We start from the raw sequence: 27880 nt of genomic DNA on the forward strand, positions 1-27880 counted from the left end.
AGTGTGGCGGCATCTCCATAATTAGGGCAACGAAGCAATCAGCAGGCTCACCCGGTATGCATTAGATGTTTACTGACAGCATCAAGTAAAAGTGCAACTGTGTCCTTTAGTCCTCTTCTTTTGGGTTAGGTCTCCCTGGCTATCAGCAGTTCAATCATTTTAAGCAGTAACTCAAAACAACTGAACTGCTGTGGCCTACCAGAAACTCCTCTGTTTGTTCACAAAGTGCATATTTACCCAGAGAACTGCTGCTGGTGTTCTTGTAGGAAAATCCCAGTAGGTCAGCAGTTTCTGAAATCCAGCCTGTCTGACACTAACAAAAGTTCAAAATCACTTAAAATCACCTTTCTTCCCAATTATGATGCTCAATTTGAACTTCAGCAGGTCCTCTTTACTGTGCCTACATGCCTAAATGTGCTGAGTTGCTGCCATTTGATTGCAAAAAGTATTCACTCACCTATCCAAGTCACTGAATTCTGGTGTTCCAGTCACGTCCGAGTCACAGGTGTATAAAACCAAGCACCTAGGCATGCAGACTGCTTCTACAAACATTTGTGAAAGAATGGGTCGCTCTCAGTAGCTCAGTGAATTCCACAGTCAACTGTTAGTGGTATTATAACAAAGTGGAAGCGATTGGGAACGGCAGCAACTCAGCCACGAGGTGGTACACCACGTAAAATCACAGAGCAGGGTCAGCAGATACTGAGGTGCATAGTGCGCAGATGTTGCCAACTTTCTGCAGAGTCAATCGCTCCAGACCTCCAAACTTCATGCGGCCTTCAGATTAGCTCAAGAATAGTGCATAGAGAGCTTCATGGAGTGGGTTTCCATGGCTGAGTAGCTGCATCCATCACCAAGTCCAATGCAAAGTGTTGGATGCAGTGGTGTAAAGCACGCCGCCACTGGACTCTAGAGGAGTGGAGACGTGAATCACACTTCTCTATCTGACAATCTGATGGATGAGTCTGGGTTTGACGGTTGCCAGGAGAACAGTACTTGCCTGACTGTATTGTGCTTCAGCATGCCAAAACATTTTGGACAATTTCATACTCCCAACTTTGAACAGTTTGGGGATGGCCCCTTCCTGTTCCAACATGATTGTGCAACAGTGCACAAAGGTCCATAAAGACATGGATGAGTAAGTTTGGTGTGGAAGAACTTGACTGGCCTGCACAGAGTCCTGACCTCAACCTGATAGAACACCTTTGAGATGATTTAGAGCAGAGACTGTGAGTGTCTGACCTCACAAATGAATGGTCAAAAATTCCATAAACACACTCCTAAACCTTGTGGAAAGCCTTCACAGAAGAGTTGAAGCTGTTAAAGCTGCAAAGGAGTGCCTGACATCATATTAAACCCTATGGATTAAGAATGGGATGTCACTCATGTTCATATGCGTGTGAAGGCAGATGAGCAAATACTTTTGGCAATATAGTGTATTTATGTTAACGAGCAGTTGAACATGTTTACTTAACAAAGTGGCCGGTGAGTGTATGTGCTTCGCTGTAGAAACAAAAGTTAGAAGTAGGAGCAGAGTTTACCCACACTTTCAAGTTGAAATTTAAAAAAAAGTCTACTATTGATGAAATGTGGCCTTTTATTCCACTCTGTCTTCTCTGTTGTTCCCAAATCATGTCATAAACGATTATCACCAGCAGGACTTTTTATTTCTGCAGCCTATCCATATTTCCTGTAGATTCGATTGTGTCAAATATTTTCCAAGATAGTTCACTTTATTTGTGCATGTGACATAATGCAACATATTAACATCTTGAATTAGTTTGCTGCACATGGAGTATTTTCTTCTCTGCTTTTCTATCACAAGGAGTGAGTGAGGGGCCTCTATGCTCAGTGGTAATGCCAGTACGTAAATGAGAATAGAACAGCTGTCCATTCAGTTAGAGAGGTACAGAATAGTGTTAACATTTAAAGGAAGAGAGCTGGGAGCACCGTGGATAAAAAGTAACCTAAGGGAATATCCGGCTAAACACATTAAAGGCTTTACAGACTCTTGATGAAAGCTTAGACAACAAACATGTGGATCAGTGGCTGCTTTTGATGCTTAGAAGTAAAACATGTTTTTCAAATTAGTAACCAAAGAAATGTATAGGAAGACAGGGTCAAAGCTTATACAACTAAACTGTTTAATTGCTTTTTAAATGACACACACACATCAGTGTCTGTATACTATACGGTACTGATGGGATTGCTAAACCTGCCGAGATCAAACCTTCATAATAACATCCACAAAACGTCTTTTGTCGTATTTTATTCTCAGAGGAATTAAACACTTTCTGCAACAATAAAAATAGAAAAGATAAGAAAAACAAGATTGTTGACTGACACATCAGTGTACAGCACACACAGACACATATATCTGAATGCACATGGCTATATTATTTATGTAAAATTTTGGTTGAAGCCGTGGGTAAGACCATATGAAAAGCTTTACCCTGATTCCCAGAGTTACCCTCTTCTTGATAGACTGATGCTATGCAAGGCTAACCTACAGCTGTAATTACAGTCAACATGGTCAATAAGTCTAGTGAATCTAAATTTATCATTTACGCCGATGAGCACAGCACACAGGCCCGTTTTTGGCTCACATCAGGTTGGATGAAAATAATATGCGAGCCAGAAGTTGAACAATGGAAGTCCAGATACATTGCATTGCTGTTTCAGTACACTTGCTGTCCGTGCCACCATCACCAATGATTGTCTTTCTATCCTCAAAATGAAAAGAGTGTGGTCTACACAATAAAAGTACAAAGTAAAAAATAAAAGTATTTACATATGTATAAAAACAAGTACAAATGATGACTCAAGCACTGTTGCATGCAAACATTCAAGAACTCTTAAAAAAAAAAAAGATTGTTTCTCAGATGCCTCTGCATCATCCTTAATTTGCTGTATGAGTCTTTTTTGTCTTTGTCTTTTCATGAAACAGGAATTTTTACAGTGGCAGGTATTTTAGTGACATGGCCATTTGGAAGACAGCTGTACTCCTTCTTGAAGGACTTTGTATAAAGCTGTTAGTACAAGCTGCTGCTCCTCTGCTCTGTCAGTCTTCAGTCAATGTTTTGAGCCGGCCTGCGTGATCTCATTTATAGGGAATGTCTATGTATTTCAAGCATCCAAGCAATTGCACTGTTGAGCTAGATGTGTACAAAAGTCAGTGTAGACAAATAGCTGGAAACAAGTCCTCTCTGCTCCTCGTCACAAGTCTGAAAGGCTACAGGCTGCTGAGAGTGGCACCTCGTTGTACCTCACTCGCAGTTACAATCAGAGATGGCTGTGTGCTGGTGGGACTCTGGATTGCCTTTTTCAGTCTTGTGTGACATTCTCCCGTCTCCCAGAGTTCTACAGACCAGGGCGAGGTGGTGGGCGTGCGGGCGGAGGGGCTCGTCCAGGAGGGGGTACCTGAGGAGGAGGTGGCAGGGAGCCAGATGGGATAGCACAGGGCGGAGGGGTGGGTGGGAGCGCTGGTGGGTCAGGTATGTGCAAGGTGGTTGGAGGAAGAGCCCGGTTGGGAGGTGGTGTGTAAGGGGGAGGGGTTGAAATGGGTGGAGCTGTTGGAGGCAGTGAGGAGAAGGAAAATTCCAGAGGAGTGCTGGGAGTCGGTGGGAGGGTGCCTTGTGGTGGAGGTGGATTCTTGCTGGGAGGATTGTAGATTGGAGATGGGTGATTGTTGAATTGTGGGTAGCGCGGAGGGGATTTTACACGGGTGAAGTTCATGCATCTGCCCTGAAAAAATAAATCAAACAGAGAGCAGATTTTGTTAGCAGAAGTAGCAAATGTTACCTTTTTTCCACTGGATGTTCCATTGTGGACAAAAATTCACACTGAAAATTTAAACGTTAGGATAAAATCAATAGCCTGTATATAGAAGATGGACTTAACCTCTGGGTTTGACAAGTGAGGCTTTCCCCTAAACTTGCCTTTTCCTGATGGTGCGGCGGGGGGTGACTTGCAAAAAGCGTTCTTATTATGATGACCCTACTGCTCACTTGACTTATGATATCAGTAGAGACTTTATTTATATGTTTATTGTCTCAGCCACTAGTTTAAAGTCTAGTACAGCATTTTTCATTCATTCTCTTCCGCTTATCCTGTTCAGGGTCGGGGGGGGGGGGGGGGGGGGGGGGGGGGGGGGGGGGGGGGGGGGGGGGGGGGGGGGGGTACTGGAGCCTATCCCAGCTGACATAGGTCAAGAGGCAGGGTATGCTTTTGGTAGAGTAGCAATTCTGACAGCCAAACACGCAACGGCCAGACATTTTGATGCTGATATCACTTTTAAATCACGTTTACTGCTGTGCAATCTCGTTGTCCTTATTGGATTGAATGGAGTAGCAGTTCACTTCTGTCGCCAGTGTGCGCGCATACTTTTGATGACGTAGACCGTAAAAGGGTCTATAGTGAGTGTCCTCAAATAACAAAGTGACTTCAGGCCGGATCTGCTCCAGAGTATTTTGCTATATGAGTAGTGCTGTAATTGGTTACCTCAGCTGTCAATGCTGGGTGAGAAGCATTCATGTCTACTGACTCTGAAGGAGGCTGTAAAACTTTGTGAAAGGAGTCAATATGAGTCAATGAGTCAGAGAAGCTCACTTCAGTCTGATGACAGCAATACGGAGGCGAGTTCTTGAGGACATCCTGAATTTTTCTGTTGGTAAGCGCTGCTGTTCTTGCCGCTGTTAGTTGCTGTTAGTAAAACTTTCTTTGATGTGGATCTAACATTGTTGGACTCAAACACTGAGCAAATAAACTTTCACGCAATGTGAAAATGTAATCAAATTGTTTGTCAGAGGAAAAGTATGATTTTTTTAAGGTTAGCTGGCATAATGTTAGCTTCTACCAGTTGCTGTTTAGCGGGCTCATTGTCAGCTGTCCTGTGTTCAGTCTGCTAACAATAAGTAATTGCAGCAATATCGGGAATGCATACTCATGTTTATGCAGGTTTTCGTGCATTAGAGCCCTGACTTCAGTTCAGCAGATGAGGCTCGAGGTGAGGAGGAAGAGGATGACATCTTATCCAGATGCCAGTGGAGTTGTCCGTTTCTTTCACATTTTCGCTTCTTTGGTGAAGGGGATCATAAATTATATCCTCAATATCTTGAGTTTGAAGGTGCAGACATAAATTAAAATTTGCCTCCATGGCACCAAACACCTACGAGTTTTCTTCTCTACCTTTGGTGTGCCGTATGTGGACTGTTGATTTGGGTGGCTTTTATTAGATGTTCGACTTGTCATGAAAAATGGCTGCAAATCTTCACCAAAGCTGATATAAAAAATGTAAAGATTTCAGATATATTTATTTAAAAATTTCCAAAATGCCTTCTACCAACTTTTAAAACAAACAAACAAAACAGCTGGTCTATAATACATTTTTTATATATCTGTTATGATATTTTTATTCCTGTGATCAAATATTACTTTTAGAATCTGGGGTTTGGAAAACAAATGTCTTGACTTTTCTGAACTTTCTTTGACAAAACGCACACTGTCCTGCTCTGACAGCCGAATAAGTCTAAGAAATAAAAATGTCACTGCTTTCTGTTACAGACTGCATGGCGTGGCTCAGCTGTGACTCACGCTAGCGTTTCCTATTGTTCACACACCGCTACATAATGTGTGTTTTAATGTCAGCAAACTGTAAAAAAAAAAAAAGTGCTGCAATTCTCAGCTTAAGTTTTAAGAAACTGTGCAACCGCTTCACCAGACAAGTTAACCTGCTATCATTTTCTCCCATCCAAAATGAAGTGAGGTCATTCGAGAAAGATGCAGATCGTCATCACTGTATTCCAGAAACAAGTTACACCCCTGGAGCAGCTGCACTCAGTGGACCCAGGAGTTGCAGTAGGCCAATAAGGAATGTGTCTCTCATTTAACACTAAGGGGAAATGACTGTTGAGGAAAAAAAAAAAAAAAGAAATAGGCCAAATGTAGCATGTTATACTGTATATCATGGATCCTAATGTTGCTTGGATTCCTGCACTGTATCATAGTTCTATTTAAATTCAGAGTCAGTCAGTGCTGAAATATGTGATGGCTCAGTAGCCCAGTAACCTGCTGTGTTGAGTCCTCTGATTTTTTTTATTTATTTATTTTTAATCACTAAAAAGACGCCAGTCTTTAAGGCTCAGTAAAGTGACACGTAACAGGGTTTTTCCTCCAGCAGCCACTGGATCAGCTGGCCTCCTCCTTCCCACTGCTGCACTCATTTAGGGCAAGTTATAAAATCAAGGCTTTTAATAGAGTCCCAGTTGCAATCAGAACAAGCCTGTTTACTGCTCGGGAAGTACAAACAAGTATTTTTTTTTCCAGTGAACTAATGTAACTCTTTTATAGTGAGGAAGACACACTTGGACAATCTCTGTTTCTCAGAGAGCTGGGATGCTGTTTAAAACATCCAGAAATGTTGAATGCAATCATTTGCATATCATTACACTGTGATATTTAATTTTTAAAAAGTACAAAGACAACAAAGAAGGTCATTTTGAATTTAATGCCTTCAGTAGGCATTTTTGATGCCTACTGGGACAGCAAATTACTTAAAATGTTGTGTATTACAAATAAAAACACATGGAACATCACACCAGTAAAAAGTAAGTAAGTAAAGCCACTCTGAGAGAGTGCATGGGCCAATAGATACTGGAACAGTTTGGGAATAACCTTGTTCAATGCAAAATTGCAAAAGTTTGTAGATTATATTGTTCTCAGTGCATAATATGAAATGATTCAGAGAGTCTAGTGAAATTTCTGTACTTGATGGACAAGACTGAAAACTAATCTTGAAACGCCTTGATTTTCAGCCACTCATGCTCGCTGCATTCACAATTACAAGCTGAAACTCTACCATGCAAAGAAAAAAATACTTTTTTTTTTGTTGTTAAATCTGGGAACGCCTTGATTATTTCAGCAAAACGGTGCCAAACCACATTTTGCAAGTATTACAACACCATGACTGTAGAAAACAAGCCTGACTGCTAAACTGGCTCACCTACATATCAGACCTTTTACCCACTAAAACATGTGGCTTACTTCAAAACAAAAAATTCAGCAAAGGAGGCAAAGAAAAGCTTTAAAGTATGATTCACTTTAAAGCCTGATAAATTTGACCTCAGATTTAACTTCACATCCTCCTCTACATGACCTGGGTGTCTTGCTGGACTGTCAGTGCATAACTGCACTGATGAAGATGAAGCACCCATGCTGACCAATTAATAATAAACCAAACTAAAGATATCAAAGCTTATTCCATAGCCAAACCTTTATCTTTGTACTGTAACTGCAGAAAGTATCAACACCAGGATTTTTATAGCCAGTTTAGTGATTAAAAAAAAAAAATACAATATATACAGTATATCTAACATTACAGCTGCCAAAACATAAATTATGGAATTTGTCAGGTACATCTTGCTTGTAACTGGTTGGACCTCCTTTTGCCTTCAGAGCTGTCTTAATTCTTCATGGCACAGATTCAACAAGCTGCTGGAAACATTCCTCTGAGATTTTGGTCCATATTGACATGATAGCATCACACAGTTGCACATCCATGATGTGATTTTCCTGTTCCGCAGTGTCACAAGTTTTGTGACATGGTGCACTATCCTACTGGAAGCAGCCGTTAGGAGATGGGTACACTGTTGTCTACTAAAGGGCCCAAAGTGTGCCATCACACCAGCAGCAGCAGCAGCACCCTGAATCGTTGCTACAAAGCAGGATGGACCCATGCTTTCACGTTGTTTTAGCCAAATTCTAGTACATGCTTTCACAACCTCATATAGTGTAACTGGTATTCTCACACAAAGTTTCAAATAAAACATTAAAAATATTATCCCAGAAAATTGGGATGCTAATATTTCTTCTCAATAGTGTCACCACTTGAGTTTATGGTCCCATCACTTAAGGACGCTCTCATCTTCTTCTCATCTTCCTCTATCTTTCAGCACAGCTGTGTGTCACCTTATACAGCTCTGTGAAAACAATAGGAGCAGCTCCTCCCTTGAATGGCATTTAAAGGCCTATCTTCTACCAGCAGATGCTCCTCTCTGGCTTGTTTATAGTTTCACATCTGAAACAAGCTCAGTGTGCTGTAGATTTGCACAAAGCACAAGAGTTGCATAGAAAACTCTAGAAAATGTCTAAATACTTGTTTAAATGTACAATTGCCAGCAATGTCTTTTCACACTGTGAGGGTAATGGTTTTAGATCAGCACTCTGACCCAGAGAAAAATGAATCATTACATAAACGCTTGTGGGAAGATTTTTAGACACATAATTCCCTCAGACCCATTTTTCACCACATACAGACTCCACAGTCTCTGACTTCATGTTAGCTGCCAACTACAGTGGTCATTGCACTGTCACCCCCCCCCCCCCCCCCCCCCCCCCACTGCAGATGGCCTTTGAGGAATTTCATTTTGTTTTGTTTTTTTGGAATGGCTTCACCAGACGCCTTTACATTACAGCGCACTGTAGCCAGACGCTGCAATCTAAATCCAGTCCCACCGCAAGTTTTCCCATGAGTCTCGCTGCGCACACTTCATTGCTTACAGCTGGTCCACTTTCTCATCATTTTCGCATACAGGAGACTCTTTCCAAATGCTAATTTTCATCTGCCAAGTGCTAATGCACAGCCAAGCCTTACGTCAGTTTGTGAAATGCAGAGTGATTTATGATGCATGCTCAGTGCCTACCAGTGCAGTGTTGGCATTCTTCTTACCTTGTCACCTGGATGAGGTCTCATCACAGACACACGGTCATAGCCTTTTCTTAAAAGCACCCACAGTGCATCCAGTTTGCTCTGTGGGGACAGAGGAGAGACCAAAATGTTTGAGAGAATCTAAAATTCTTGAGGAAGTTTTTTTTTTTTTTTTTTTTTAACCTTCTAAAGAAAATTGGTTTCTGGCACAACCTCCTTTTTTCACACAAATGACTTCACCTGCAGTTTTAATGTATTGTTTAATTCCTCCAGCAATCTCAAAGTGACAAACTGAACTGGTTTCAGTCCACTGTAAGTCGACTCTTCATACTTTTTAGACACAGCAAATACTTTGAGGATAAGAGCAGAAAATATGCAGCTGTTTTTCCTCACAAAAACTCCTGGCTGCAGCCCCTTCTCCCTGGAGGTCAGTCCAACAGGAGTCTGGTTTCTATTAGCAATCCCCTGCTGACTGGGATAGCTTCAGAATGACTCCTTTAACCCCATGCTGGCCCTGGAGGAATGGGACTGTGTACCCATTGTCACCTAAGCATTATTACCTTGACACAACTCATGCTACTATCACTTAAACATTATACTCTTACTAACATCTCCTCAGACAGATTAGCATGGAGGAATTTGTGTCAGATGCTCTGTTATGTGTAGTGTGTTTAATAGCAGAGCTATTAAAAAAATCATGATTCCCACACTTCTAATACCTCCTAATACTTCTTAACCAAGTCACTCTCAAATTCTCCAGTATTTACTCATTTTTATGTGGTGCAGTTGAAACCTGTTTATTTTAAGCTGTTTAGGTAACACTTGTGAGGAATGAATAAGGAAAATAGCGACAGTTGTTTTTCAGCACTTCCATGATCACATCTGACTCAGGACATTGTAGTACAACCCCAATTCCAAAAATGTTGGGATGCTGTGAAATCTAAATAAAAAGCAGAGTGCAGTGATTTGCAAATCTCATAAACCCATATAGTAATAGAACATAGAAAACATATCAAAGGTTTAAAAACTGAGACATTTTACTATTTCTTGAAAAATATTAGCTAGCTTTTAATTTGATGGCAGCAACATGTCTCAAGAAAGTTGCAGTCTTTTTTACTACAGCTCTGGAGGGACATTTTGCAATGAATCAGGTTCATGGGCAACAGGTCAGTAACATGACTGGATATAAAAAGAGTATCCTAGTGAGGCAGAAGTTCACCAGTTTGCAAAAAAATAAATAAATAAACTGCATCTACAAATTGTGGAACACTTTCAGGATAATGTTCCTCAATGTAAAACTGCAACGACTTTAAATATCTCATCAGCTACAGTATATTACATGTTCAAAAGGTTCAGAGAACCCACAGAAATCTCTGTGCATGGACGAGGCTGATAATCAATACTGGATGCCCGTGATCTTCGGGCCCTCGGGCAGCACTACATTGAAAACAGACGTGATTCTGTCACGGAAATGACTGCATGGGCTCAGGAACACTTCCAGAAATCACTGTCTGTGAACACAGTTCACTGTGCCATCCACAAATGCAGGTTGAAGCTCTATCGTGCAAAGAAGAAGCCATATGTGACCATGATCCAGAAACACAGGCATCATCTCTGAGCCAAAGCTCTTTTAAAATGGACTGAGGCAAAGTGGAAAAGTGTTGTGTAGTCTGATGAATGAAGTTCTTAAATTATTTTTTTAAACCATGGACGCCGTGTCCTCTGGACTAAAGAGGAGGGGGCTTCCGGCTTGTTATCAGTGCTCAGCTCAAAAGCCTGCATCTCTGACAGTATGGCGGTGCATCAGTGCCTATGGAATTGACAGCTTGAACTTGAACATCCAGAAAGTCACCATCAGTGCTGAAAGGAATATACAGGTTTTTAAGTGACATATTCTCCCATCCAGATAAAGTCTTTTTTCAGGGAAGGCCTTACATATTTAAGCAAGATGATGCTAACTTGCATACTGCACCTATTACCTACTCTTATAGTAGAAGAGTCCGGGTGCTGAACTGGCCTGCCAGCAGTCCAGACCTTACACCAGCTGAAAACATTTGGAGCATCATGAAATGAAAAATATGACAAAGTCCCACAACTGTTGGAACAACTAGAATCCTCTATCAGACAAGAATGGGACAACATTCCTCTCCCAAAAGTCCAGAAACTGGTCTCCCAAGTTCCCAGACGCTGGCATCAAATTCAAAATGAGCTCATATTTTTCTTAAAATCACACTTTTTCTAATTTTAAATATCTCTTATGTTTTCTGTGTTCTATTGTGAATAAAATATGAGTTTGAGATTTGCAAATCATTGCATTCTGTTTTTATTCACATTTAACACAGCATCCTAATTCTTTTAGAATTGGGATTGTAGATAATGGTTACTGAAAACCAGCTGGAAGATACCATTTGAGTGACTCACTAGGTAATAATTAGGCAATTAATTATCTCCAAAGCAAGATAACACCCTGTTTCTTATTCAAAAAGTATATTCCCATTACTACAGCATTACTTCACTATTGCCTACTGTACTGCTTATGTGTTCCCGCACCTTGATGGGTGAATACCAGTTTCGTGGCGCTGGAGGTTTCTGCATGCCATTGTTAAGAACCCGAGTGGGTGGTGGCACATACTCCTGCTCAGGCATCTTCACTTTGGCATTTTTGGCCTTTTCCAGCTTTGCTCCTTCTTCAGTGGAACCTTTTTCACCCCAGCGAACCTAATAGTGAAAAATATGAACAGCCAGTAATTGGCGCTGCCATACATCACCTCTAATCTTTTATATCACTGGCAAATGTTGAGCTAAGTGATTTGACTCTTATTTGAAATTTCTGGAAGTCTGTGGCTTTCAGGACCAACTTTCTTCATTAGCAGATAGTAGTTTATTCATTAAAGCTCACCTCCATCCTTTTGATTCCTCCTACTCCTCTTCCTCCATAGTAGGAGGCATCTACAGTTGGCCATTTCTTTTTGGGGGCTTCAAAGTCTTCATCATCCTGCCGTAGAGCAATAGGAAATAGGCTTTTATTTATTTATTGAACCATTTAGCCTTTTTTTTTTTTTTACTGTCCCTCAGCTTGAACTAAGGTGCAATAAACATAGAGTGTAAAAGTAAAAGACTCCCCTCGCAGATGTCTTGAGCCACCTCTCATTTCTTTATACATTGCTAAGAAAATGGGAAATGGGTGCAGCAATTTATTGAAACATCTGCAAACTTATATGTAAATGCAGTATAGAAGGCAAAAAGTTTGTACTATTCTAATGAGCTTGAAAGTCAATATTTGGTATGAGCACCTTTATTCTTCAGCCTGGCCTGAACTCTCTTAGGCAGCTTTCTAGTAATTTATTTAAGTAGGCTTCAGGAATAGTTCTCCAGGCTTCTGGAAGGACATTCAAAGCTCTTCTGCAATGCAGCCCCGAACCATCACAGAGCCTCCACCGTGTTTTACAGATGGCTGTTGTACCTCTTTCCTGATCTCCACCAAAAATTTCAAATTTGGATTCATCATTCCATAAGACCTGCTGCCACTGATTTTCAGCCCAGCTCTTGTGTAATCTGGCATACCTCAGCCTTTTCTCCTTGTTTCCCTTACTTAAGAATGTCATCTTGACAGCCACCCTGAGACCATTCTGATGAGGCGTCAGTGAACAGTAGATGGATCAAATGACGGTTCAGATGTGTCCCTTTCATCCTGTGTCAGGTCTTTGCTGGATTTTTTTTTTCTTATTTCTTTAGGTCATGACTTTCAGATATTCTTCATCTGCTGTAGATAGTTTTTTTTAGGCCTGCCTCTTCTTCTTTAAATTTTGTAAGGACACACTGCACACCGAGCCAAGATATGCCAAGTGTTCACCTTGTTGATGCAAAAATACTATTTAATGTCTGTCAGACTGTGTTGTCTTTGGCATTTTTCATAAATTACGTTTAAAAAAAAAAAAAACAGGAACAAATTATATGTTTTTGCAACAGGCTGCTAGTAGCTTAAAGATGCAATTTAAAACTGTTTCTTGCCAATGTCCGAAGAAAAACTTTGAAAGACCTTCAGAAAGCCAGGAGAACTATTGCTCAAGATTGCTTAAAAAAAAAATTACAACAAAATCTGGTTTCTTGGAAGCAAAATATAAAGAAAAAAAAAGAGGCAGCTCAAGTCTGGAAATATTCTCTTACTTGTTACCAGGCAAACTGGAGCAAATACCTCTCAGTCTGTCCTTCCTCCTCCTGAGTTGTCATTATGTCCCCATTGCTTTGGTTTGTCAGATCAAAGGAAATGAAAAAGCCCACTAGCCAAACTTGTGATGCTTCAGCTCTTTAATAAACCCTGTCTGACTCGTATCCTACCAGGATGTCGCACAGAGCAGACCGTAATGAAAGCTGTCTTTGAGGCCGTGGATGTCACTGGCATTTAAATTTAGCTGTTAAACCTAATTTTCTGTTTAATTTGGTGCAAACAGATGCAGCCTGATATGTCCCACAGTTGCTGCAGTGTGTTTTGGGGATGTCAAAATTGATTTTAATCGAGTCAATTGGACCATTTGTGTTATTATTAAGTTTTATCTTAGCCTAAGTTTTACTACTGAAGGTCCAAAGAGTTCCAAATTGAAAAATATAAATTAAAGTCCTGGACACAAAAAAGCAGTCCTCTTTAAAACAGGAGAAAGAGAAAAAAACTGCAAATGTCAGGATTTCACTGCTCTGACAGGGCGTTAACTTCATCATATGATTTGCAAAACAAGCGATGAAAGTTTGAAGTCAGGGAGTGAGTGACGCCGCGTGGCCACTGAGGTTTAAACTGTCACTTTAACAATTACACAACCTAAACACTGGCAGCTGTCAAACTCTTAAATCACAACCACTCTTTTGAGTCATCAGGAAACCAATAGGAGGTGGAGATTGTGAAGCTCCTACCGAACTATCCTCCACAACTGGCGGTGGTGGTTCATGGATGATCTGTGGGTGAAAAAATGAGAGGAAAAAGATGGAGGGCGTTGTTATATATCAAGAGATGACAGAAGTCACAGAGACATGTTTGAAAATGGGTTTTTTTGTTTGTTTGTTTTTTGTGGTCCACTTATCAGAACGATGTGCGCTTTATGCACAATGACAGGCTAGACAACATCAAATGGCTGAGAAATGTTTTTCCTTTTTAGTCTCTACAACTTACAAGAGCAATGCACTGACCTATAAATCTGCTATCCAGATTTGTTGGCCAGAGGTTGCTTGTTAAAGCAAGAGGAGAGTAACAAGCTCACAAATGCCACATTATGCCTTTTACATTTATGGATAACTTTTATAGTATTTGTACTTTAGTTAGCATCAAATAAATAGGAAAGAAAACAATTTATCCACCTAGTTCCTTGTTATGCAACTCAAAGCTTGGATGAATGCACAACAATGCAGACTTTAATCCACAATAAGTCTTCCTCTGCTATCCCCATGTAACCTTTTTTCCTACTTAGATGTCACGGCTGTCAGTATTTTGTTTTGTTTTTTCCACCGGTGTAATAAAGATGAATACCTCTCCACTAAACGTATTTGGTAAATTAAGTCACTCTGAGTCTTATTTGTGATTTTTCCTGCATGCTTTTCCAAATCCTTTAAAAGAGAGAGAGAGAGAGAGAGAGAGAGAAAAAGGCTCCCCTTGGTAACCCAGTGTCGTTTTTCCGAAACACACTTGCTGCACAGACTTGAACTTGCAAGCAAATTGATAAGAACAGAAAAGAGTGATGGGAGAAAAAGCCATGTTAAAAGCTGACATCTCCCTCTGGCACTTTGCAGCGCTCCTGCTTCCAGCTCTGGAAACATTCGAGTGCGTTGTGAAGAGATGTGAAAGAGAGATCTGAAAGGAGACATACAGATTTGTAGAGCCTCCAGGTGGTAGCAAGAGTTTGACGCTCGCAGTTTGGCCACTGTCTAAATAATAACACAAATGTGTTGTAGAAAAGCATTTCCTCTTTTTACTTTGCCCAGAGCAGATGGCTTTCACAGAACTACTTTTTGTGAAACACGTTACTTTGTGTGAGTTATCCCTCTGTCTAAATACTTCACAGTGACAACGATATCAACCAAAACATTCAGCCTATATAGACTTTTGTTTCCACACCATTAGCAGCAAATCATATAAATGGAAAGATTTGCTAAGTCATAGCTCTTTAAGTGAATATGCTGACTTGGAGGTCATCTGCAATAACCTCTGGAAAGTAGCATAAATACTTAAACACCTGTTCACCCGAGGGCCTTGAACTTTACTGGTTGTGGACCAAATTCAGATACTCAGAGTATTTTGGAAAGTCTAGTAAATATTTAAGTAATAAGCAAAACTATTTGCTCTCATCATTCCTCTCATTGTTTTAAAGCCACACTTTCCTTCAGTGCACCTCACTGAAGATGAAGGTGCAAGGATCCAAAAGAGAAATATTGACCCCAATCTTCATTATATTATCAAAGATTATAAAACTCCTTAGGTGGTATCAGCATAGCTCAACAAAAAAAAAAGATACTTCTCTCTGTCTGATAGCCTGCAAGCAACATCCCTCCGTAAAATCTAAAAAGCACGAGTGCATGTTTTCATTGCATTTTTTGCTTCAGAGAACTGACCACAGTGCAGCACAGAGGCCAGAACCACCAGAGGAGAGCCAAGACCAGGAGCAGCATCAGGATGAGCAGAGCTATGGCCAGGATGGTCCCATCAGACTGTAAAAGAGACAGACACGTCAGCACAGGCTGTCTCAACTAGAACAGCACTAGATGTAAACTGCTTTTGTAGGAGGTGCTTTTGGTTTTATCGTCCGTGCAGTCTGTACCTCAACACTGTGCTGATCCAAGGCCCTGCTTAAGACCAAAAGCTGGTGTATCATTTTGTACTCACACAGCTCACAGTGGTAATTGTGACCGAACTGGAGATGAAACTGAGACCTTCATTCATGCTGACATAAAGATTTGCTGCCCTGGCAAAGAAAAAGAAAAATATCTTCACTGTGTTTTAACCTTGAAAATCAGAGTAGAAGGTTTCATATGAAACCTCGAATTTATTTAAGTAAATTATACGACTTACATCCCCTCCTCTTCAAGCACTGGCGCAGGGCAGAGAAGATATGTATCTTCTACAACCAAGGGCTTCACCACTAGAGAAACAGAGGGGGGAAAGGGGTCATGAAAAACAGCAAAAGCATGAGCCAAACTTTCCTGACTGGAACTGTGAGCAGTATTGAGCAGCACCTACAGCTCCTGCATCAGGTTTTCACCTTTCAATCAGCCTTCATTGTGTCACCACAGCCTCAGTGATCACCTCTTTCACTGTAACTCGATTAAGAAGACCGGGTCTACAAAACAAGCACTTTGTTGTTTTCCATCTGAAGGCATCTGGATCCCGCTCAGGAATGCCAATACAAACAATTTCACCACAGTTTTTGTTTTTCAGGCAAAATGTAGGTCCTCTCCTTGTCCAGCTGGCTGTTAGAAAAGTGTCTCCAACAAACATCATCGTGCAAGTCTATCTGCTTATCCTGGCAAGGGGCGCGCATACCCCAGAACTGAGGAAATCCACACGAGCGGCTGCTCCTCTCTAAAAACACAATGCAGGATGGAGAGGAGGCGGTGCGGCCAAAAGCAGCTCCCCACCAGTACAAACTGCCCTAGATGTCAGAGTTCACCTCTGCACCCACCTTGCACTCGAGGTAGCTCTGCACCGTTAAAGCAAAGCACCAACTTTGTCCAATTCAGAGCTGATGAAACAGGATTTGCTGGAGTTGCAAATTTCCATAATTTAAATCCGTGGTGGATAAAAGATTCTGGCAAACATTTGAAGTCCGTGTCATGATAGTTTATTAGACGGTTTACTCTCCAAGCTCAGAAAGAGGTCATGTTTTACTGGGCGGTGCAGACAGATGACTAAAGTTCATCTATAACCATTAAATTATTTAGCATTATTGCTTAATATTCTAGCTTATTTTGAAAGATTAGTCATGCCCTGCCATACTGTGAATAAGGTCATAGTATATAAATGCAGTGGATTTCTGAAGAATCCTACAGTTGAAAATATAAAAAAAGTTCAGATGATTATTTTTTTCCAGCCTGCACTGTGAGTGATTACTCAGTGCTCTCAGACATGGAAAGCACAACTGTTTGTGTCTAATCAGTTTAGTCAGACTGCTTTTGTCTATAAATGTAACTTAGATGAAGATCAGACCTCATTTATGAGTGATCAACACAGAAATCCTGGTACTTTCAAGGGGTTCAGTTCAGTTTGGGGGGAAATACCCTTCATGCCTTCTTGCCATGAATAAGATACTCGTTCTTCTAAATCGGGAGGTGTTAGATTACTTTAGCGTGAAGACGGTGAATCAGAGGAAACAAATACCCTGACTCTGTCCACACCACAAAAATCTATTTGCCTCTAATTAACTGATTAACATCTTATGTTGTATCTTCAGTGTGAGGTAAACTAAAATTATTCAGTGTCATCCACTTTGTATGGTTTAACCTGTCAGCTTTGAAAGTGCTGTTAGGTGGATTTGGTTACATTTCAGCAGAGCCAGGCTAGTCGCAGCGTCATGTTTATCAAACAGACCATGGGACTTGTATGAATCTCTTCATCTAAGTGTGTTGATTTCTTCTAGTCTCTTCTTTCACTATTCACAGAGTTGTCCAGTGCAACATCTGTCACAAAAACAATGAATAGCTCAGGACGGGACCTGCCAAATCCCTGCACGCCTGGCTATACTTGCTGCTACTTTTTCCTGGGGATACAAACTCAAACATGGAAAAATCTGCTTAACACGTGTACGTAGTTGCATATAGTTGCTTCCCTTTTAAACACGTTATTGTACTTGCAAAGTAAGCAGAGGACAGGGACTGGGAGTTAGCCAGAGCACGTAATACTCAAGAAACAGTTTTCTTTACAGGCAGTGATACATTTGTCTCCAGGAAAGCTAACCATGGCCTTATTATTTATATTTAAATCTTAACATTGATGTAAAGTAAGCAAAGTCCAAAAGACTGTGTGTAAACATTTTGGAAAAGTGAATGAATCTGGAGGAGGAGCATGTAAGTATAATGGGACTGACATGTGGAGATAATTTTGCCCAAATTGCTCACATGTCAGAAGTTTTAGGAAGTTGTATAATGTCACTCGAAAACAATTAGAATTGAAATCCAAGCAGCAGAAAATCATCTCAGTGAATTGTGCACATTACATGCATTCATGGCTTTCATTGATACAGTAAAAACAAAAGAAAATAGGAAGGATAGTCAACCATCATGATGGTATGGACCACATGGATTGCAACATATTCCAGTTCAGAGCAGACATTTAAATTATTGTGTGTAAATTCTGGTCAATGCCCTGCTTTGTAATTAAACCATCACCTCCTGCAGCAGCACTGGCATGTGTAGTAGGAAGTCATTTTCACAAGCCACTTTTAAAGACCACGGGGGCACCGGCTGTATCCTTCAAGACATTTAACCCCCCTTTCCTTTTGTGTGTGGTACAGGTCCTCCTTAATCTCTTGTTTTTGTTTTTAGATTCTTTTTTTTCCTCCCCAGACTGTAGAATTACAGTGTATGTGTGTGCGTGTGTGTTTTAATGCATAAATAACACATGGCTGCTAGTTTGATCAGAGGGTTCCAGCTGTGTGGCTCACTTGTTGTTTAGTTTTTTGGGAAACTCAGCCCGGTGCAATGGTGTAATTCTGATGAGTTTCACAATGTCTTGCTCACTCAACTGTGTATTCCAGCTGTTTTATCGTAATTTAACAGCATGATAAGCGATGATGTTTTATGGCAATAAAACAGCTCATGTAGTGAATAAGAGGTAACACCCTTTCATGACGATAAGCAATGTTTCACCTACTCTTAGTCAAGGTGTCGTTGATTCGAAAGCTGCACAGCACTTTGTCAACGTTTCGGGCATGAAGGAATCCTCTTCCTCTCACCACCACCTGGAAGGACTCTGATGAGGAGAAAAGAAACTCATTAGGTTACCTCATCTACAAATTATAATAGAAAATAAATGTGGTTATTCTCCCTTGAAATACCTTAGAGAGAGCTTCTTGTCAAAAACATTTTGAATAGTTGACAGGAAGTAGATCTTTAATTGAAATATTAAGACAAACCCAACATATATAGTTGCAGTCAGAAGTTTACATATGCTCATCATAAGCATGAATGTCATGGTAATTTTTGAATGATTGTACAGCATACATCTTTAATGACTGTAAAAAAACAAAACAAGAATTGGGTGCACAAATATGAATTTATTTTGGATTTTCTATAATCCACACAGGGTCAAAAGTATAAGCTCAAATATATACATACATTCACTTAAATATTTCAATAAGTGCTGCTGAGGGTTCTACACTGTCTTTTACAGGGCCAGGGTCTCATTAGCAATCATGGTTGATACAACTCGTAGTTTCTCTTTGCCAGCATAAAAAGGATTTGTTTGACAGCACTCATTGGACTGACCAGTACTCAGAACAATGGGAACTCAGTGAAGAGCTAAAAAAGCAAATTTTGGATTTACACAAGTTGTGATGGTCTCTTGGAGCCATTTCTAAACAACTGCAGATTCCAAGATCATCAGTTAAAACAGTTGTATGTAACTTATTCGGATGTTTCACCACTTTGTCCAGGTCTGGAAGAAGACCCAAACTGTCATCCCCACTTGAGAGGAAACTGGCTAGGAATAACCCAAGAACCACCAAAGTTCAGGTCTACCATGAACTGGAAACTGCTGGAACACCAGCATCGCTGTCCACAGTGAAGTGAGTTTCACATCATCATGGACTGAGAGGGTGCGGACTAAGAAAGAAGCCCCTGCTCCAAAATCGACACCTTCAAGAAATTTGCAGCTGCCCACATAGATGAGCCAAATGCAAATATGAGAAAAGTTTTATGGGCAGATGAGACAAAGATGGAGCTATCTGGAAACAGTGGCAAGAGATATGTTTGGAGGAGTAAAGGGGAGGCTTTCAAACTTTCAAACACTACACTAACTGTCAAGGATGGTGGTGGTAGCATCATGCTCTGGGGCTGTTTTCCTGCCAGTCATACTGGTACAATGCACTAAGTCAATGTACTAATGAAGAAGGAGGACTACGTCCAAATTCTTCAACTTGGACACAATTGGGTGTTCCAGTAGGATAATGATCCCAAACACATCAAAACTGATTTTGGAATGCATAAAGCAGGCTAACATTAAGCTTCTGGAATGGCCTTCCCAAAACCCCGATCTCAAACTTAAGGAAAATTTGTAGAGTACGCTTAAAAGCTGGGTCTGTGCCTTGAAACCAGCCAATTTAAATGAATTAAATCAATTCTGCCAAGAAGAGCGGTCAGATATCCAGCCAGAATGATGCCAGAAGCTTGTTGATGGCCACCAAAAGCATCTGGTCAAGGTGCATGTGTAATTTATATATTTGAACCTGTGTGTATACTGTAATATTGATCCTGTGTGGATTAGAGAAAATCCTAAATAACCTCAAACTTGTGCACCCAATTTTTGTTTTTACAGTCATTAAAGATATATGCTCTACAATCATTCCACCCTGGAAAAAGAACAGTTTAAAGAAATCATTAAAAGCCAAGATATTCATGCCCATGATGAGAGTATATAAACTTTTGACCACAACTGGAAAAGTTACCATTTCAAGACTTTTTAGCAAACTAGATTTTAATCATCATCAGAAGAATATATATATATATAATATGATTTGAGAAAAACACTTGACTTTGCTTTTACCTTTTAGCTTATACATATGAGTCTTTGACAACTATAATAATAAAAAGGCCAGTGGAAAAAACTGGTCAAATGACTTAGGAAGATGAACTAGAGTAAAATCTTACCTCCTGCACAGATACTGGATGGTTCTGCTGCCAGGATCTCGATGCAGGACTTCCTCAGGATCTGAGGACACATTAAGAAAAGCATTGTGGTTTTTGTGCTGTCCATCTTATTCTCCCAGTGACTTTCTTTTTTTCTCTCAGGTTTAATCTATTTCTTTCCACTTTGAATGGACAGTTTGAGCCACAGTCAGTCTTTTGCCAATTAAATTTAGCTTTTATTTACTCCTGTTTGCATTCTGCATTAGTACAGTAATATATACTTGCTGCTGTCCAGGAACATACCCTCTATAACCCTGAAGATCAAGAAGACCGATTCATGACCAACTGCCCCTTTCACATGAGTGAGAAGCAGCTGCTTTCAGCTTGCCATTAATCGGCTCCAGATGTCAGTCAGCTGTCTGGCCCTTATCTCTGCTCAACAAACCTCATATTCCAGTGACATCAGCACCTCCACAACAAACTGATTTAAATTTTTCATCCTAACATTCAAGAGGAAAACACTGAGGCCAGTCTTAAGAAATACAGTGCATACTTTGATCGTGTTTGTCAGTCGCACTGATGAAAAGAAGGAATGTCACAGCAGGTTTTCCTAGAATTTTGTCTCTGTCCAGAAGACCTAGTTTCCTGTTATTTGATCACTGTGTTGATAGATTAAAGGGGAGGTAATGAGAGAGATTATATAAAATCTGTTAAAGCAACAAGATTTCGTCTGACTTTTCCTGTGTCTGTAAGTCCTGATCATAGAGGCTATTATTGCATCACACAGATGCTGAGCAGATGATCGGCATCTGTGTGATATAAAAATATAGACATACAAATATAGAACTGAAAATGCTGAAATGCTCACCGAATCAATGACTCCTTGCAAAGCCTCAAATCCATCATTTACAGGGAAGACGTGGTCTTTACTATCAGCGATATTTGCCAGCTATGGAGAAAACAAATTATTGCAGTCTCAGCTGACAAGTGGCACACTTATTTCACCAAGATTTCTATTCAGACACTGTCCCGTGACATCACAACATTATGCAATTTCTTTGCTTTAGAACTCTAAATAAAACAGCTAAAGCACCAAACAAAGAAGGGAAAAGTCTTCTTCATTTGACATGTTGCTGTGATTAGGAAACCAAGCACTTGGATACAGCTGCATAAATTAAAACACATTTCATGTCTTTGCTGGAATACTTAACTCACTCAGATACGTTTGCTTCAGCTGTCTATGAACAGAGACAGTGACAGAGGGTTCAAATTATGTACAGTTATGACTTTATGTAATGTGAAGCACGTAACTCTTTAAAAAAAAATGCTGGTTTCAGTTTTTTTCTTAAAAGAACTGTTTTAATTTCCAAAGCTTAAATTTTACAACAGGCCTATCCATTTCACTCTCAAGCTCAGATGTCATAAGACAGTAAGTTTCAGACTAAAAGCACACACACACACCTGCGTCTCATTGAAGTCCTTCACCCCCACGCAGTAAACTGAGGCACCCAGACTTCGGGAGCGGTTGGCCTGTCAGGTACACACAGATTTACAGCAAAAACAGGAAGAGGCTCAACACCTGGGTTCAATTACACCTCTGCATTTCACAACACCATCCACAACATAGCCAAATAAAGCTTGTGTTTATCTGGCCTTGGAAAAGTCTTTAAAAGAAGTCAGGCAACATTGTAATTCCACTGAACAGTATTAATCACACATGATATAACAACAGAAAAGTCCCCAGAAAGAACACACAAGACAAATTTCCAGGTATTTTCCATAGATTTTGTTGTTGATACTGAGCAACAGCCTAAGACCTCCCACATCTTCCAGGAGGAACATTTCCAGGCACATCAGCCCTACTTCATCCCCACTGTCAACATGTGTCTGAAGCCACTCAAAGCTAATTAAAACCCTTGGCTTTCACACGCCTTCACCTGCAAAGTCTGAATGATCAGAGGAGCAGATAAATTATTAGAGGCCAGAGCAGATGCGAGAAGAATGACTGAGCTCTGATGTATAAATCCAACAGAGGCTCTGACCCCATTTTCTGACAGAAAGATGAGGATCAAAGTGATGATGTATAGAGTGGTATTGTTTGATCTGGTCCCTCATATGGTTAATCATTTACGTGTTTCACCTGGTTACAATATGCGTGACCTATTTCCTATTTTTTCCTCTTACCTCCCTCTCAGCGTAGAAGAAAAGATCTTCGTGTAACTCTCCGTCAGTCAGAGCTATGATAACACTGGCAGTGCGATAACCTGTAAGCAAAAAAGACTACAGTCACACCTTCTGCAGTTTTACTTGCCTATCATATCAAGTACTGAAGATGAGCATATGTGCACCCTGTAGTTAAATGATGCAAAACCCAATTGTTATAATAGCATGTCTTGTTCAATAGAAATCAAACCACAGTCCTCCTAAAGTTAAAAAGCAAAGAGAAACATAACTAAAGCCATCACGTTTGTCTTCTGATATAAACATAAAAATCAAAGACTGACACTGAAGGTTACCTCTTCCCCTGAGCTGTGAATAGTATTTATGTTCTGCTTTATCAAGTTGTTTATTGTGAAAAGTTAATAGCCTGAAGCAGTAACCATCATTTTTTTTAAAAAAACACGCACACACACAAAAACAAAAAGGGCCATTTCATGGGAGTATTATGTTACAGTGTTTTTCTTTCCCAGACTCTAATTATCTTGTGACCTCCTTGACCCCCTGTCCCTCAAGTTGGTAACACCCAATTTAGTTCAGTAAACCACCTCATTCATTCATGGACAAATCCTATATTTAAAAAATCTGTAGTGCACTATAAAGAGGAGTAAAACACACCTTCTGTGTTTCCGTGGTATATTTGCTCACTGGCCTGTGGGGAATAAAAAGAAAAGATCAATGGAAACAGTGCACCAGCGCGGTGGTATGCAATCAATGAAGGAGCTCCTCCTTCATCTAATGCTCAGAACTGTGTGGTGTCTGTACTGCATCTGAAGTAGGTGTCAGCTTGAGGGTCCACTCACCCTCATGAGGCCCAGATGCATGAAAGTGTCTCCTCCTGGTCGAACCAACTCAAGCTCCTCCAGACCTTTCCGAATCCGTTCCCTGAGCAGACAGGCAGAAGACAAGGGAAACCAAATGGTTGATAATCTAATCTAATTTAAATATTTATTTTGTCAGATTGATTTGTGAACATAGTTTTGCATAAAAACCAGATACTCTGAGGTGTGGTAACAGGATAATAGGTTCCATAAGGGCAGCATTTTCAGAAAATCGAGCAATGTGTAACAGATGAATAAACTGAAACAGCATTGGTGTGTGTTGGCTTGCAACACTTTCACACAGACAGATGGGAAATGAGCCCTTTGTAGAGTAATATCTACAGGAAGCACTGAAACATTAAAAAATTGGATGCGTAAACTGTCTACATTGTGTCAAACACCACATGATTGAATATTTGTGCAGACTGGCGACGCTCTGCAGAGATCACAGCAAAGGAAAGTATCTGTCTGGAATCTTTTCTTGGTCATAAAAATCATGCTCATAACTGTATGTGACCTCTGTCCAAATCTGGTATTACACTCATTCCTTTCAGCTGGATGACAGAGAAGCAAAGGATTAAAACCACGGAAGGGGGGGGGGGCTGCACCCACCTGTCTTCTGTGAGCCTCATTAAGATCCGTCCCTCAGTGGAGAACACAATGAAGGACATCCGCAACTGTGGGCTGGAGCAAAGAGAGGAGAAAACATTCATCTGTAATCATTTCTTCTTACATACTTTCCCACAGATGCTTACTATAACACTTTTTTTTGTTTACCTTATGAATTTCTGGGCTAGATGTTCAACAAAGTGATAGATTTCAGTCCAGTGATTCTGCACGCTCCCAGATCTGAGAAGAGAAAGGGCAAATTAATATGATGATAGTTTTTTTTTTTTGTTTGTTTTATTTTGTTTTGGTTTTTTCACCACTGCTGAGCATCTAAGCTACATGACCTGCTCTCTGACAGTAGCCTTAGGCAATAAGCCTTCAGCCGTGTCAGACAGGAGCAAGACTGAGTCTTAAAAAGACCCAAAACACCAGAAATTAAACAGCCATGTCTCTCTGGTCTTTTGTATATTGTTTTGTCTCCCACCTTATGGGTTTTATACCTATTTTATTCATTGTATGTTGGTTTGAAATAAGGCATGTGGTCTTTTTTTCTGTTGTTTATGCCTCTTTCTAGTATTTGTGGTCAGTATTTGTGGTCAGAAGCTGTGCATCTGCTTGTAGTTGTGTCTCTTTTTGTAGCCACTACTCCTGACCTTTAGGTCCTTGTGTCTATGCCCAGGAGGAAGGAACTGCTAACAAAGAGAACAGCTGACTAAAAAGAGCCTGCAGAATACTTATAAATGCTCAGTGGGTTTACTCTGTGAAGAATCTCATGAAGCAATGATTTCTGTTAAAATCCTCTTCATGCACCTGCATCAGAATGCGCTCCCTTAAAGGCTTCATCTACAGTGCTGTGTAATAACAGATGATCAGTGTTGCTGTTAATCATCTCAAGCTTTCTCCTCTCTTTGCTGTCACATTTTTACTTAATGTTTTTCTAGATTGCATAGCAATTGCCACAACAAAGTTAGCCAAACCCTGCTCTGTTTTTGTCAGGAAATAAAAAATAAAGAGCTTAAGGAGGAATTAAAGGATTTAGCAGAGAAGCTGCTCGGTAAAGTTGTCATATTATTCAATTATCTGTATCAATATAAGTACACAACTACAGTTTCTGGCTGATAACATTGACATTTTGTGAGCTTGTTTTTTGCCTGTGTCACTGCTGATTATTATCGGGGCTTTCATTTAAATTGTGTTTTCATAACACACATATTTTTCCATTGTTACCATGACACAAGTCCCAGCACAAACATCTGAGCCAACAGGCTGAAACACTGGAACATCTGGACCAAGTGGAGAAAGGCAGTGCAGACATGGAGAGGAGAGAGAAGAGGAGGAGAGAGATCAGGCACACACAGCAGGAAGACACTGAGGGCAGGTGGAGGACATTGCAGCTAAAAGGCAAGGTAAAGTCGCACCTGGAGAGAAGACAGAAAATTAAAGGAACAGCTAATGCCCGACCATTAATGGTCTCAGGACACACCTGGAAACCTGTGTCTTTAAAACATGGCTAATGCAAACAATCACTCTCTCTCCTACTGAACTGCCTGAGTTTTCCTCCAAGAAATAGCAGCGTGTGCCTGGACTTGGCACTGACATGTACTGTTAGACAACTGGAAAATCTGTCTCTCTTTCTGGAGGTAGAGAGACTCTCTAAACAATGGAGCGACAGAAAAATTCTCCAATTAAAACCTTCAAATAAGAAAAATGACTAGTTTAATGGGTTGGATTTTTTTTTTTCTTGGCCTAGTTGGCAAATAGTTTGGCATCCAGTGAAAATATAATAAAAACAAGTCATTTTAAGCCAGGTTTTAAAAACACAAATGTCAGGAGGTAAGTACTCTGCTACAGTCCAAAGGCAACAGCCTGAGTAATTTAAGCATCAGTTCTGTTGTGGCTGTGAGCTGATTTACCTTAAATATAAAGTTATTACCCTAAAAGGCCTAAAATTTGCAGAATGTCAAAATGAAGGTTTTATTTACTGATGTATCATATATTCCCTGCACAAAACTGCAAAATGATAAGAAGCCATGCCATGCCCCCTCCAAAAAAATGTTTAAAAATAATGTTTAAAATAAAAATGTGATTTGTGACACTCTGCAACAAACACAGATTTGTGCAGCTGCCTTTCTTGCACTGCTGAAAGAAAACGCAAAGCTAACTCAAACTGAGCTTAGATAAACAGGGAAATGGTTTCTAAATCATGACAAGTGTATCAAATAACTTCTGCCTTTGTGATGCCAAACATTCTGACTCCTCCCTGAGATACACAGGCTTTGAAATCCAAGAAGATAAAGAAATGAATGATCCAGAAAAAGGTTTTCACTTTGCTAGTGAGGAATTCCAGTATATTAAAAAAAAAAAAAAAAAAAAAAAAACTGCAGCTGACTGTTGAATGGAGGAACACCTAACAGCATTAATCTTTACCATCTGTAGACATGCAGCCGCACTGAAACGTGGATTAAGATGCAATGAAAACATTGCGTCACTGACCCATTTTCCTGCATGGCATGACACCAGAATCGCAATGATAACAAAATGGGTGATGATGCCATAAAACACTTGGCAAAACCATGATTTTTGCTGTACGGAGCACAAAAAACACACAATAAAGCATGATTCTTATATGCATAAAGTAAATCTGCATTATTAACTTCATTCATAAGTAGGCTTTCACAGTAATGCATAAAGTGTTTGGGCATGAAAACGTCTTAAGGTTTCAGGGTAGCAGAATAGTGAAGCTGTCACTGGAGGTAGAACCACTGCTGGATACCAAATTCTTTCATCAACAAATTGTTTCCTCAAAGATTTTTATCATTCCTTTCAGTTGTCAACAGAAAACTTGCAACACTGTCAGGTAATGTCTGTCAGTTAACTCACTTATCCAAAACAAAGTAGAGATCAAAGCCTCCAAAGCATGAGGATGACTGAGGCTGCCTCCTGTCCTGATTCGGTCCAGCGTTACCAGCAGTAAGAATAAACAGCACAGTCCCGAACGCCACTGGCAACCAGAAGCTTCTCTTCCAGCACAAAGACATTATTCCAGATGAAAAACAAAAAAGAACTATTAAAAAAACTCATAAACATCAGACGATGAGGGAGGAAACCAGCATCACTTGTTTTCAAAGTTTTAATCCTCCTTGCAGAGACTTCTTTCAATCGTCCAGAGATGCCTGCAGCATAAAAAGCACGATCCAAAGGAGAGCAATGAGTTTAACTTAGAGGGTGAAGAGGAGAGAGAGGCAAAAGCATGAGTGTTTTGGAGTCCACTGTTGTTGGGACCCTCTCATCAGTGATTCTAACACAGTATGCAGAGATGAGAAGAGCTCTGCAACGTCTCACTCTTACTCTTTTTTTTTTCTTTGTAATGGCAAGGCCATCCAGCAGATCCACAAATCCTAGATGTCCAACTCTTTCATCTCTCTCTCTCTCTCTCTCTCTCTCTCTCTCTCTCTAGAGAACAGAGTATCATGTGATGAAGACAATACAGTGGAAAAACTAGGATCTGCTGCCCTGTCCCTCCACCTAGTGGTGATCAGTGACTCTTTTATACACCTCACCCATTATAAAGTGACTACAAGTACTGTTGAACTTTTGCAGTCTACCACTGCAGTATTATTTTTATGATGCAGCGAATGTATTGTGTGTTGGAATGTATTAAATAGGAAAGCCAGTATTAGCAGGAACCTGCCAATGTTGAAGACATATG

The 27880-nt window shown here is 40.3% G+C and overlaps 1 protein-coding gene across 4 annotated transcripts; it reads right to left on the reverse strand.

Moving 5' to 3' along the window:
• Window positions 1–2173: 2173 nt before the first annotated feature.
• Window positions 2174–27572, reverse strand: antxr1a (ANTXR cell adhesion molecule 1a). Of its 4 annotated transcripts, none has more exons than XM_030738110.1 (18): window positions 27052–27209; window positions 24340–24411; window positions 24175–24246; window positions 23545–23626; window positions 23360–23393; window positions 22709–22788; window positions 21986–22054; window positions 21393–21473; window positions 20546–20606; window positions 18552–18650; window positions 15756–15825; window positions 15570–15648; window positions 15299–15394; window positions 13610–13651; window positions 11604–11699; window positions 11255–11422; window positions 8726–8806; window positions 2174–3744 (listed from the first exon to the last, which is right to left on the reverse strand). In XM_030738110.1, exons 1-18 carry the CDS (start codon window positions 27207–27209, stop codon window positions 3361–3363), a joined length of 1824 nt encoding a protein of 607 aa, XP_030593970.1. In that variant the 3' UTR covers window positions 2174–3360. The 4 variants fall into 4 exon arrangements, with proteins under 4 accessions (XP_030593970.1, XP_030593972.1, XP_030593971.1 ...); XM_030738111.1 differs by having other exon boundaries at window positions 3358–3739; window positions 27052–27572; XM_030738113.1 differs by lacking the exon at window positions 27052–27209 and adding an exon at window positions 25399–25526 and having other exon boundaries at window positions 3361–3744.
• Between the last annotated feature and the right edge of the window lie 308 nt (window positions 27573–27880).

This window comes from Archocentrus centrarchus, chromosome 9, assembly GCF_007364275.1.
Source record: "Archocentrus centrarchus isolate MPI-CPG fArcCen1 chromosome 9, fArcCen1, whole genome shotgun sequence".
Lineage (NCBI taxonomy): Eukaryota > Metazoa > Chordata > Actinopteri > Cichliformes > Cichlidae > Archocentrus > Archocentrus centrarchus.